General features: G+C 39.8%; 1 protein-coding gene across 4 annotated transcripts in view; it reads left to right on the top strand.

Moving 5' to 3' along the window:
* The first annotated feature begins 798 nt into the window (after positions 1-798).
* Positions 799-14578, top strand: part of LOC127453145 (cell surface glycoprotein 1-like) — a 14205-nt gene continuing 425 nt past the window's right edge. The window contains exons 1-4 of one of the 4 annotated variants that reach the window (XM_051719331.1): positions 799-985; positions 5443-6705; positions 11883-11931; positions 13883-14578. The exon at positions 13883-14578 is cut by the window's right edge and continues 425 nt beyond it. In XM_051719331.1, coding sequence (XP_051575291.1) covers positions 895-985; positions 5443-6705; positions 11883-11931; positions 13883-13889 — 1410 coding nt within the window. In that variant the 5' untranslated portion in view covers positions 799-894 and the 3' untranslated portion in view covers positions 13890-14578. Of the gene's footprint in view, positions 986-5442; positions 6706-11882; positions 11932-13879 lie in introns of all 4 variants that reach the window. The other 3 variants (XM_051719330.1, XM_051719333.1, XM_051719332.1) reach the window with 3 other exon arrangements.

Raw genomic sequence — 14578 nt, 5'->3', positions numbered from 1 at the left:
CTTAGAGCGCACTGGGAATTGGGCATTCCAAATTGATTTCGCAGGGACTTTAAAGGGATAGTTCACCCAAAAACTAATTGAATGAAATAATAATTAAAATCAAGCAAACAGAGTGGGAGGAGTAGATATCTTGTAAGAATTTACACGTCTGAATGAACATTTTTCCAAAAAAAAAAAAATAATAATAAATTGACTATTTTGAGTCTAAATTTTTGTTGTTAAAGTAAAAAAAATATCAAGTGTTAATGCATCGGCTATGACAGATACCAGATATTTGCTCAAAACCTTCCAGAAAGATTTGAAAATGGCACGTTCACAAAAAAGGTAACAAAAAGTAAATTTTTTCTTAATTTTGTCAATATATTTAGATTACAAAGATAACATTTGTGTAATATTTTAAAAGACACCTCTTTAAGTTTATTATAGTCAATACACATTTATGGGGAAGAGACCAAACCAAAGTCCAACTGACTCCATAAAAAATAGTTTTTCTATTAAGACAATTACGGATAAAGTGTTTTATTAAATGTGTCATCAGTAACAGGGCTTCACTGAATTTATTCATATAAGTAATATTACAATTATAATTGACCCACTGAGGAGTAACTCTTGTTCTTATGATACTGAATGAATACTAAATAAAGACCAGACTCGAGTACTGGAGCACATTATATAAATCTGCTTTAAAGACTTCAGTGTTGTTGACGGTGTTGTACAGGCGGGTAGTGAACTGCGCATGCGCATAAAGTTTTAAAAGCGTTTGAGCAGCAGCGACGCGTCAGTGTGAACGCGCGCGGCATCACAGCTGAAGGACGTGCATTATAAAACAAGCACTAAAACAAGAAACTGAGCTTTATTTAAAGGCTCATCAAAAAGCGCGAGTGTTTTTGTCAAATGGGTTGTTCATCGTCCAGCACACAGACCGTCGCGCCGGAGAACCGACCGGGCGTCAAACCGGAGCAGGCGACGAACGGAGAAACTCTGCGTGAGTTAAACTAATATATATATATTTCATATTTCATTTCTATTCATCACGAAAGCAGTTTATTTTACACTAAAACTGCACACGTCACTAAATATAATAAATCTACAATTAAATATTAATTAATTAATAACCATAATACATTTAATTAGAGATGACACATTTAATCATATTTATAGAGGATTTTTATACTTGTATAATAATAATAATTATTATTATTATTACATTAATACAGGGAAATAAAGGCTGGTTTTGTAATGTATACTTTGTCTTTTCAATTTACACAGTTTAGTGGTGTTTGTCATAAAAAGTATAATGTATAAAAACAATATTGTTTTTATTATTCTTTCTCATACTCGATATTCTTTTTATTGAATATTGATGGAGCAACATATGTTTTATGAAAAGGTCGGTATGATTAAAATGCATTTTTTTAATAAGGTGTGGAGGGGGGCCGTTTGCCCCACACTGGGGTTTATAGTGATATAGTGTAGATAAAGGGGCAATAGTTATAGTGCAAAATCTGACAACATATGCAAATACTTTACAGACAGAAAGATGCTTTTTTTGAGTTATAAATTAAACTAATTATTGAAAATATCCACTTCAGAAAAGAGCGCATCATTTCCTGTTCATTTCATCACATCTCAAGTATTCTATAAATAAATGAATCTCTATTGTGATTGGATCAGTTAATGTAACACTTTAAATCTATTCAACCCACTGAAGAAAAACAATGTGTTTTTACCCCAAATACTATCCTTTCACTTATCGGACAGTTATTGAAAAACTTTTGATTTAATCACCTTGAACAAAACTGAAAATGACAAATAAGTGTTTTAAATGTGAAATTAAATGTGATCATTTCAGGGATGCTCATTAGCATTAACATTTGAAAAATGATGAAATATTCGATCAGATTGCCTCAAATCAATCTTTTAGACATTACACACAATGATCTCATGGATCAGGAATATTTTGTAGTGTATAGTGACAAACAGGTGTTTAGGAAAGTGCTGTGGGAGTTTAGTGATTTGGGAGAAAATCAAATCAAAAGTGTCGTTTACCCCTGGAGACGGCTTTAGCCCCGTTGTACCCTGTTATTTAAGACTCTCTGACATGTTTCCGCGTTGTCAGTGTGTTTAGATTGTAATTCACTAACACACACGTGATGGTTATCAGGACAGACAGCTCAAAACCCATTTTGGACACATGCGTCCTCAGGCGTGGATCTGTTTCTCTGGTTCGACCAGTCTGCTGTGTTTCCACATCGTTTGCACATCGATGGGTCCATTGAACGCCGTGAGATGCCGTGACAGTTTTGGCCTGTGTTTCTGCTGGAGTTTCCTGATCAGAATGTTCAAAGCACACACAAACATGCAGCGATTCAGACACACACCTGAAGCTCTTAATATTTTGGCCTGCTGGTTTGGGTCGGGGACTACACTCTACATACAGTTGGGTTAGAGACTCAAGACTTCTGAATGAGGATTGGGTTAAAGGGACAGTTCACCCAAAAATGAAAATGGTCTCATTATTCACCATCCCAGATGTGTATGTGGCTGCACAATTAATCGTATTTTAATCACGATCTCTGCCTCTCACAGTTAATTAAGCATAATCATCTGTGATATTAGTGAGCTAGCAAACAGAAGGTGTCATCCAGCTAAAGTTGCATATTGTTGCTCATTTTCATTATAGGCTGTGTCTGTGGATGATTGACCAAATCACAAGCTCTTTCCTCGTCCGTTTTCACCTCACCTGACCAATCACGCTCTCTTCAGAAGTTCACTACTGACCAATCACTGTTTCTCTTTCGAGCACACGCTGAAATACAGAACCGCACCGCAAATGTGTACGTGTTTCATATGTGAGGTGCACAAGGATAATGATACGGCGTTCTGTGCTCGATGCACATGAAATTAATTCCATCTCGTGCTTTGATCATGTATGTTTTATACAGAACAGCTGTGCTATGAGTTCGGTTCATGCACATTGCTAATGTGCGCTGACCGGTTTATTTTAAAGCGCTACGCATTTACCTCAGTTGCACATTTGCCTAATTCCAAACAGGGGCGTTTCTAGGACTTGAGGAGGTTCGGGGCTTAGCGGGAGTGGGGGAGGGGGGGTGTCACGTCACATGAACTTCAAACAAAATGTAGCGATATTATTGCGTAGACTACATTTAAAATTACATTCGGGGCTACAGTCAAAACATTCGGGGCTGAAGCCCTGGTAAAATGACCTGGTGACGCCAATGATTCCAAATATATTTGTCCATAAGTGTGTAACAAATCTAAAGTTACCCCATGGCACCGGGGTTGTATGGAGCGAGGAAGAGATGAGAACATTTCTCCATGTATGGAAGGAGCACAAAACGCCGCTGTCACCTCTGCTGGTGATACACAGAAACAACACTGTCTTCATTCAGAATAAAAGGCTTGATAAAATAATTAGGCTTCCTTCAAAATAGACACTTGAGACTGTATAGCAATTCTGCACACTCAGTTATTACAGAAATATATTACTATTAGCCTATATATTACTGTAGGATATGGGGATATAATAATAATAATAACTTAAAGAATGGATCTTAAAAGAGGATGCAAGTGTAAACATCTGAGTAACTGTTTCTATTAGCAGTAAAGAATGGGCAAAACATGCCGTAATTTGGGTTTGCAGTTCTAATTGTGCAGCCCTGTAATTAAAAAAAGTTTTCAAGTTGGGGTCTGGGTATCTCAGCGAGTACTGACGCTGACTGTCACACCTGGAGTCGTGAGTTCGAATCCCAGGGCGTGCTGAGTGACTCCAGCCAGGTCTCCTAAGCAACCAAATTGGCCCGGTTGCTAGGGAGGGTAGAGTCACATGGGGTAACCTCCTCGTGGTCGTGATTAGTGGTTCTCGCTCTCAATGGGGCGTGTGGTAAGTTGTGTGTGGATCGTGGAGACTAGCATGAGCCTCCACATGCTGTGAGTCTCCGCGGTGTCATGCACAACGAGTCACGTGATAAGATGCGCGGATTGACGGTCTCAGAAGCGGAGGCAACTGAGACTTGTCCTCCGCCACCCGGATTGAGGTGAGTAACTAAGCCCTATGTTTACGTCATGCGACAGCTACGTGATGCATCAACTGCTGGCAGGAAGCTTAAAAGTTAATAACATTTTAATTATCTATTTATTTTGTTACACAAGCGTATTGATTCACTTCAGAAGACATTCACTGATCAACTGGAGTCGTGTGGATTACTTTTATGCTGCTTAAATGTGACTTTTGGACCGTCAAAGTGCTGGCACCTGTTTACTTACATTATAAGGACCTGATAGAGCTCTATCTGCTTCTAAAAATCTTCATTTGTGTTCTGCTGAAGAAAGACAGTCATACACATCTGGGATGGTGAATAATGAGACCATTTTCATTTTTGGGTGAACTGTCCCTTTAAAGTTTGGGGGTAGCTTATGTGCCTCGTGATGATTGTTGTGTTTTACAGTCCTGATGCTGCTGTATGAACACTGGTGATGACATGTTCTCGTCATATAAACACACACTGCTGCAGTGCCAATATGACTGTCTGTGGAGTGTGTGTCTGTAACAACAGCTCTGACATCAGGAAATTAAGTTTTCATTGCTGCGTTTGAGGATATGAGTTCTGAACAGGGCAGAACCTCCAGGCGTGTGCTTGTGTGTGTGTGTGCTTGTGTGTGTGTGTGCTTGTGTGTGTGTGTGTGTGTGTGTGTGTGTGTGTGCGCCCCTTCCATCAACCACATACTCAAAAAAATAACTCTGGCTGAACTTGATTCAATTGTGGACAGTGGTTCCACATGTTTGAAATGAGTTTTCTTATCTTAAAATTTACTATTTCATCTCAACTCAAATACTTTGTGAAGAAGGAACTGTAAATATACCGTAATACCGTATGCTGTTAAAATGAAAAGACTTACACTGGGGTGTTTTGTTTGTTTGTTTCTGTTGGGTTTCCATGAGAATGTCTCCCATGGTGCTTCATTAGTGTCTCTAGAAAGATAAATATTAACCATTTAAGAGGGGCAGGAATGAAAATGGCTCTTTATTCACCTCTGAGTTATTAATTATTTACTCATTGTGATGTGTGTCTAAAAGGCTTAAGATGTATGTTATGCTATCAGATGTTGAAACATGTAAACACTTGCTGAATCTGATTAGTGTATATCAGTTCTGATGTGAACAGCTTTCTCAGGGTTTTACATTGAGCCATAAGCTGAAATGGCTAAAGAATGTTCTCAAACAGCGTCTTGAAATCTATTTGGTCTGCAGCTATTTAACAGCAGTGTTAGCTCGCAGCAGTGTGTCCAGATGATGGGAAACTCTGTGGCTCAGTGACAATTATTCAGTTGTTTATTCTGTTGATGTCTCAAGTTCTTCAAGAACATTTAAGCTTGCAGTTAATAGAAACTTTATGTCTTGTCCATTTGTGTTTTTGCCAGTCACCCATAATGGGATTACATCTGAGGACAATGAGACCATCGCAGACCAGGTGCAGCTACCTGTCCAAAGCACCCTGCTGGATGAGTTGGGCCCTGGACCAGGTGTTCTGAAGAGTGTGGAGGTGGAGCAGGTGCAGGCTGAGGCCTTCAAACCAGAGCAGCCAGGAAGTCCTCCAGAGGAGATAAATCTTGCAGCTCCAGACGAAACCGTCAGTGGTGGTGATGCACCTCTAGAGGAGACGGTTGATGCTCCTGCCATGAAGATCGTGTCAGTAGAACACGTTGAGTCTGCTGTGACAGAATCTACCCTATTTCTGGAACCAGCATCAGATCCTACACCAGTGGAGTCAACTCCTCCTCCAGAACCCGAACCGACGGAACTAACCCCAGCGCTAGAATCCACTCCAGAGGACCCAATGCCAAGCTCAGAGCCCAAATTTGAGGAAGCAACCACACCTCCTGAAGCTACAGCAGTGAAACCAACTGAAACAGCAGAAGTCAGTCCAGGGGAACCAACCTCAGTTCCAGAACCCACCCCCATGGAATCTGTCTCAAATCTAGAACCCACTCCAATGGAACCAACCTCAGCTGCAGAACTCAGTCCAGGGGAACCCAAGCCGAATGCAGAACCCACTCCTGTGGAACCAGTCTTAAATGTAGAACCCACTCCAGTGGAACCAACCACAGCTGTAGAACTCAGTCCAGGGGAACCAACCTCAGTTCCAGAACCCACCCCCATGGAACCTGTCTCAAATTTAGAACCCATTCCAATGGAACCAACCACAGCTGTAGAACTTAGTCCAGGGGAACTCAAGCCAAATGCAGAACCCTCTCCAGTGGAACCTGTCTTAAATCTAGAACCCACTCAAGTGGAACCAACCACAGCTGTAGAAATCAGTCCAGGGGAACCCAAGCCGAATGCAGAACCTACTCCAATGGAACCAACATCAGCTCCAGACACTAGTACAGTAGAACCAAGTCCAGTTCCAGAACCCACTCCATTGGAACCAATCCTGAATGTAGAATCAACTCCAGCTCCAGAACCCACTCCAATGCAAGCAACACTGGCTGCGGACCCAACCGCTGATCTAGAACCCACAGCAGAAGAACCGAGTCCAACCCCTGCAGCAGGTGTCAGAGTGTCTGAGGATTCATCTGCACTTGTGGAGACAGCAGCAGTCACACAGTCTGCAGAAGAGAGTGTGATATGTGCAGACACACCCACACCTGCAGACATTCCTGCACAGCCGGCTGCAACACAGGGTAATGGTTGGGAATATGTGGGGGCAGTTAAGAGTCAGACATTCCAGCAAACAGGCAGTCAACCAGATTCATAAGAATTCACATCTGCAAAGCAAACATCTGTGCTTTTGCAGTTTTTCTGATTAGAACAAAACGTCAGACACTTGAGAAGTAAAATGAAGTGTTGGTCAGAGGTCAGACTTTGAATGCTTCTACACATAGTGATGGAGTGCATATTTGATGCTGAGTATCAGGAGAGATATTGTTGAGGAGAGATGACTGCTGTCTAGACAAAGACGCTACAGTACGACACGAGCACACAGAATATGTCACACATGTCTGCAGCATTCACACAGTCTCCTGTTCACACTCTGTCATTCTTTGTCCTGAGTAAAACAAAACAGGATAATCGTGCGCTCTGTTGTCTCAGATTATATATGATGAGCGCTTCACATGTCTTGCGGTGATGGCGACTGTTTGTGACACGCAGCGCTGGGCAATGACACAGTGTTCATTAACGCAAATGTGAATGAAAATTATTATAAAACGGATGTTGACTGGTCAATAGTCGTGTTTTATACATCATATTGCACAGCTACGACCTCTTCACTGAGCTTCTATCCACATTTTTCCTGAATGTGTATTAAAGTGTATTAAATTTGTGGAAAGATTGCCAAATGATACAACTTGTGCCTCCATAGTGCCGATACTTGACATGTAGGTTGTCACGATACCAAAATTTCAATAGTCGGTACCAATAGCAGTGAAATTTCACGATTCTCAATACCAATTACAATACCACAAAAAAAGAAATTAGTAATATGCTATTGAACACTCCTTTAAGCATATTAAACAAAGTTAAATGTATCAATGTAAATAATAAATTTAAACAATTGCATGTTGGGGGGTCTGGGTATCTCAGCGAGTATTGACGCTGACTATCACCCCTGGAGTCGTGAGTTTGAATCCAGGGCGTGCTGAGTGACTCCAGCCAGGTCTCCTAAGCAACCAAATTGGCCCGGTTGCTAGGGAGGGTAGAGTCACATGGGGTAACCTCCTCGTGGTCGTGATTAGGGGTTCTTGCTCTCAATGGGGCGTGTGGTAAGTTGTGTGTGGATCGTGGAGAGCAGCATGAGCCTCCACATGCTGTGAGTCTCCGCGGTGTCATGCACAACGAGTCACGTGATAAGATGCGTGGATTGACGGTCTCAGAAGCGGAGGCAACTGAGATTCGTCCTCCGCCACCCGGATTGAGGTGAGTAACCGCGCCACCACAAGGACCTACTAAGTAGTGGGAATTGGGCATTCCAAATTGGGAGAAAAGGGGATTCAATTTTTTGTTTTTTTAAAAAGACAAGGAGATGACCGCAGCAGATGCACAACATTGTAAACTACACGCTGCACTTTCAGTGTCAAAATAAAAGCTCCAGGTAAAGGTGAACAGGACAGAAATATATTACTTTTATATAAAACAAAACTAATCCTCAAAATAATAATGATAACTCAGTATTATATTACAATAATAAACTTGACTGGGTCCCACAGTAATAATTTTGTATTATGCAATATTCAACTGGGTTGCAAAAAATAAGTGTAGTAGTTTTAGCACACCTTGTTCATTCATAAAAAAATGTTTTAGTAAAGATATATGAAGGTAAATAGTGCTTTTTATTAAGCTACTATGTATCATTTATATAAAAAATAAATATAAAAGTGCTTATAAATGAAAATTATTGAATCTCATTCTCCCTTGTGATTATTTACTGAAAACTATGGGGAAACATGCCTTTGTTATTGGTAAATAGATTTTTATTCAATGCCTTTATAACATTTAATCTACTTACAGTGGGTGTTTGGATGAAGCGATGGTTCCTCTGATTATAATAATAATAAAAAAAAGACTTTTGAGCCATTTCAGAGCAAATATATACTTACCAAATATCATGAATATGCTGAAAAATATCGAGATGTAGCCTTATTTTTGTATCCATATTGCCTAGCCGTAATGCAGGCAGAGGTCGGTGAGGTGTGGCATGCAGTCCGGCTGGAAGCACGTGGCAGTTTATTTTAGGGGTAGACCGATATATTGGTTTTGCTGATTACTCTGTGCCGATAGTTGCTTTTTGGAAATAACAGTGTTATAGGGACCAAGGAGAATCACACTGTAGAGAAGGAATGGTGTTCCAAAAAGATGTTTATTTTTTTGAAGGTGCAGAATGTGCAAATATATAGTGTTAAGAGCAAATAAAAACAAAGTCATTTACAAACAGTCTAAAAACTAGAACTGTTGGGTACTAAAGCAGTGCCAGCTTCCCTCTTTCAACAATGAAGACCAGAGTCCTTGGCACTCAAGCAGTGCAAACAACCTTGTTTCTCCACGTGTTCCAAACACAATCAATCCATGACCCATCTCGTCTTCCTCCAGTGACAGCTGGCTTAAATACAACATTTCCCCACCATTTCTAATTGGACCATACCATTATTTAAAAATTAACCCTCACCTCCCCATTCTTCTACAAAAACTCATCTTAATAAGAATGAGTTCAAAAGTGAATCAAATACAATACATAGGACTGATAAACAATACTTGCACATTAAAACACATTAAATAACTAAAATGAACAAAACCCTAATAAATATTTAAAAATGGTTGAGTTAAAACAATAAATAAGTCCTTTGAACACAGTAAAATTCCGAGATGGGAGACTGCTCCACCATCATAACGGTTATCAGCAATTATCTATGCCAGTAGTTGCAGATAGTTTTTTCATTATTTTGTTATTTCAAAATAAGAGTCCCCAATGAGTTTCGGGCTTGTTTAAATTAAAAGTCCTGTATTGTTCACCAAATCGGATTTTTTTCTGGTTATTATTGGGATTTTGGTTGAACAATAAACCGCATCTGGTATTTTCATTTGGACTCTTTCTCTGCCTGCCATAGTAAAAAAAATTTTTTGACTTTCTATAAATCGATTTTTTTTTCTTTCTCTCTTTTTTCTTTTTTCTCCCCTTTTCTCCCCAATTGGAATGCACAATTCCCAATGCGCTCTAAGTCCTCGTGGTGGTGTAGTGACTCGCCTCAATTCGGGTGGCGGAGGATGAATCTCAGTTGCCTCCGCGTCTGAGACCGTCAATCTGCGCATCTTATCACGTGGCTTGTTGAGCGCGTTACCGCGGAGACATAGGCTTCATGCTATTCTCTGCGGCATCCACGCACAACTCACCAAATGCCACACCAAGATCGAGAACCACATTATAGTGACCATGAGGAGGTTACCCCATGTGACTCTACCCTCCCTAGCAACCAGGCCAATTTGGTTGCTTAGGAGACCTGGCTTGAGTCACTCAGCACGCCCTGGATTCAAACTCGTGACTGCAGGTGTGGTAGTTAGTGTCTTTACTCGCTGAGATACCCAGACCCCCTCTTTAAATCAATTTTAAAAACTATCGGCCAAGTAATTGGTTATTGGCCTTTCCCACCAACTTTGTTATCGGTATCGGTCGACCTCTAGTTTACTTCCGATCGTAGTGAACGTGATGGATGGAAGTACTGTGGAGTTAGACCATTAAAAGTGTTGTAAGTTATTACAGTAGCAGAATTTTAAAACTAATACGAAATTTAACAAGTAGTTAATGTAACGAAGATAAAATGGGGCTAATATGATCATATTTCTTAGTTCTAGTCAGCACTCTGACAGCTGCATTTTGAACAAATTGAAGTTTATTTATTGATCTTGCAGGACATCCTCCCAGTAATGCATTACAATAATCTAGTCTTGAGGTCATGAACGCGTGAATTAGTTTTTCGGCATCAGCAACAGAGAGCATGTGTTGTAATTTAGGTGGAAGAATGCAGTTCTACAAACATTGGAAAAGTTGATTTTCAAAGGACAGATTGGTATCAAATATAACACTTAAGTTCTTCGCTGTAGAAGACGATGTAACAGTACATCCATCGAGAGTCAAATTATATTTTAGCTGCTTATTTTTAGAGGTTTTTGGTCCCATACTTAGTACCTCTTTTTTGTCATTTATACACAAAATATCAGTTATACACAATGCTACTTGGACAATTGGGAAATCTCATCAGGTTTCATGGAAATATAAAGTTGGGTATCATCGGCATAACAGTGGAAACTTATTCCATGATTCCTGATAATATCTCCCAGGAGAAAAGCAGAGGCCCTAAAACTGACCCCTGTGGCACTCCATACTTAACTTTTGTTTGGTTTGACAATTCCTCATTTACATAGACAAAGTGTCAGCGGTCTGATAAATAGGACCATGCTAATGCAAGTCCACTAATGCCAACATAATTCTCCAGCTTATTCAAGAGAATATCGTCATCTATCGTGTCGAAGGCAGCACTAAGATCTAAAAGCACTAGAAGAGAAATGCAGCCGCGATCAGATGATAAGAGCAAGTCATTTGTAACTCTGATAAGTGCAGTCTCTGTACTGTGATGATTCCTAAATCCTGACTGAAATTGTTCATATATACCATTTCTTGACCATAGTTTTTAATTAAATGACCCTGCTTGATTTGAACATTGGCTATATCTGTCTGAATATGACATATTTCATATGTAATTATTGGTGCAATAAATGTTAATGTTACATGATATGCTAATTTATAATGCTTATTCCACAGTTTACATACTGTCGGTTTGTGTGTGTGTGTGTGTGTGTGTTTGCATCAAGTCATTGTGTTGTATCATGTTATCATTTATTCATATCAGATCAATTATAGTGCATGTAACATTGGTATTATTTTTCTCTTTATATATACCGCCACACAAACCAAACCTCCTTGATCCTAAGTGCATCTGAGACTCAAGTCTGGTGCATGTCTGTGCTGTTTAAATTAAGAACGTGTTACAGGGCTGGTGTGTTTTTTATCTTAAAGGTGTAATTATAGACAGATATCATAAAACATTTAAATTGTCACTATTGTTGAAGGTTTAGAACACAGTAAAGTGTTGCATGAAGCTGAACGAGTGTGTGTGTTGAGTTTCTGAGAGAACATGCTGTACTTTTGAGCAGAGATGCTCTTGGTTACATAAGCTTAAGACACTCATGTATAGAATCTATAGGGTAACTGCAGTGCACACTGAATAAACAAACAGAGATGCTGCAGAAACTTGCTGTTCATACAGAGGACTTCATGCAACTGATCTTGTGTGTGTGTGTGTGTTTGCAGGGCCTGCGGTTGAAGCTTCACAGCCAGGGGTCAGAGGTCAAACACTTAGGTTGCACTACTGGTTTTTCACACTGCACTTTTTAAAAATGCCGCTTTTAACTCAGAGTGAAGCAACGTTTCACACTTGTGATTTTGAAAGGGGTTTAGCACTTTTAACCCGGGGTTATGGGTTAACCCCACATTGCGGTGCCAAATGTACTGTATACAGTGTTAAATGATGCGGTGTTTTAGCAACAGACAGCCAATCATATAATGCCTCAGTGCTCACCTCATTTAATATTCATGTGCTTTGTACAGTCACAGAAACGTTCACGTGCTGTTTACATTCTCCGTCTGAGGGAAACCGGTCAAATGTTCAACAGTGATGGCAAACGCAATAACTGCCGTGATGAAGAGACAGTATTCCATTCATTTTGCATGTGTTTTCGTGGTATGTTTCAGAAGACGAAAGACAAACAGAGCCGATTTGCTCGCCGAGATGTCTGTTTAAGAGCGTTTCATCTGGAAAGCCTCAAATTCTAATTAAGATCTGCTAAACATCTTAAAAAGATCAGATTTACAAACATTGTAAATCAAAAACATTCTTGTCATCTGCTGAACATCCGATAGGAAATGTCTTATAGACGTATTGCAGATGAGCAAACAGCGTAAAAAACGTCTTCCAGATGTAAACACACACATCAAATATACGTGTTCTATTAGGGATGAAATATGCATATAAGAACATTAACCCGAGGTTTAAAATGTACAGTGTGAAACATCGGAACGTGAAGACCCAGGATTAACTATTAACCCAGGGTTAAGTATGAACAGTGTGAAACACGAAACAGGATAACCCAGGGTTAAGGATGACCCTGGGTTAGCAATTTCAACTAAGATAAACCCTATTGTGTGTCAGCGGCTGACATGCTGATGTCTAAAATTACCTACAGATTTAGTAATTAAATGAGCATATCTAAAATGTTCTTGGTTTATCAAAATATGTCATAAACGTGAAAGAGAAATGTTTCGATTAGGGCTGTCGATTTAACAAAAGCACATAGACCAACAATTATAAATAGCACAGAGGGAAGTAGGGCAATAATAGGGTTATGTTTAATGATATGGAAATAAAACAAACAATATTTCTGACTTTAAAGCCTCTTTTTTGTATTGTCTAAGTGCTTTACTTGTCTGTTGCCACAATAAATGTATATGAAATGTATTTTCATCTGAATTATATTCATAATTATTTTAATCATTAAATACTAAATTTCCTTTCCCAGTAAGTATTGATATGTGATTAATTACTATTAATTACTTGGCACATCCTGTAATTAAACTTATTAAAAAACAGTCCTAGTTTCATACACTGAAAACCCTGATAAGCTGACACTACTCAATTGATTTTATTTTATTTTTAAAATTTTATCTCCTTTTCTCCCAATCTGGAATGCCCAATTCCCACTACTTAGTAGGTCCTCGTGGTGGCGCGGTTACTCGCCTCAATCCGGGTGGCGGAGGACAAGTCTCAGTTGTCTCCGCTTCTGAGACCGTCAATCCACGCATCTTATCACGTGACTCGTTGTGCATGACACCATGGAGACATCAGCAGCATGTGGAGGCTTCACACTATTCTCCGCGGCATCCACGCTCAATTCACCACACGCCCCACCGAGAGCGAGAACCACATTATAGCGACCACGAGGAGGTTACCCATGTGACTCTACCCTCCCTAGCAACCGGACAAATTTGGTTGCTTAGGAGACCTGGCTGGAGTCACTCAGCACACCCTGGATTCAAACTCACGACTCCAGGTGTGATAGTCAGTGTCAATACTCACTGAGATACCCAGGCCCCCTGACAAAGAAAACATAATTAAAGAATTCAAGTGCAAGGCATTGTGGGTATTCCTCATTGCGTCAGTGTTTCTTTGTGTGACATCTAGATTTGTTTGGATGAGTGACATGAACATAAGCTCTCAAACGATAAACTCTGTCTTTATTTTTGTGTTTCAGCAGCTTGTGAAGATTGAGCCGCTCTGCTGCTGAAATTCTCCGAACCCAAAGATTGACGTGACGCGCTCATGAACACGCTCAGCTAAACTCGCCAACAGCCCGACATATGGAAATATAGGGAATGGATCGTTTTTATACCATAGTGCCTTTTAATTGGAGTAGATTTCGAGGGTTAGGGGTTCACACAAGTTTGTACATAAATGAGTGTTTTGTAGGTAACACTATCATCATTAACAGAAGTGCCTTTGAGAACACTGCGGCCTCATGGGTAACCAGCGCAGTGCGAGGAAGATATTTGTGAATCACAATTACAGAGTCAACATGACCTCACGTGTTGAACATAAAAGCAACATTTGTGAACAGAAGCCAGAAACTCAACTAACAGTAAAAGAGCAAAACGTGTCAATTTTAACAGGATTTCTCTTCTGTTTAGTGTTTCTGATCGTCAAATACACTTTAAGTTTCAGACTCTTGACACATGTATCTATGCAGCTGAATGACAAACAGCGGTGTGTTGTATGTACTACAGTATATTAATCAACATTGTAGGACGATTTTAATCCTTTTGCTCTACTTTCATTGAGTTGTTTTTGTTTGGATTGTTACAGATTATCTCTCAAGCACTAATTAAACTCATCTGAACAGCTTTAAACAGCTTTTTCTTCTAGAACATCCTAGTTAAACAGAATAAACGTGTTT

Source organism: Myxocyprinus asiaticus, chromosome 15 (genome assembly GCF_019703515.2).
Source record: "Myxocyprinus asiaticus isolate MX2 ecotype Aquarium Trade chromosome 15, UBuf_Myxa_2, whole genome shotgun sequence".
Classification (NCBI taxonomy): Eukaryota; Metazoa; Chordata; class Actinopteri; order Cypriniformes; family Catostomidae; genus Myxocyprinus; species Myxocyprinus asiaticus.
Note: the sequence above shows the minus strand (reverse complement) of the source record. Positions and strands in the feature narration are given on the sequence as shown.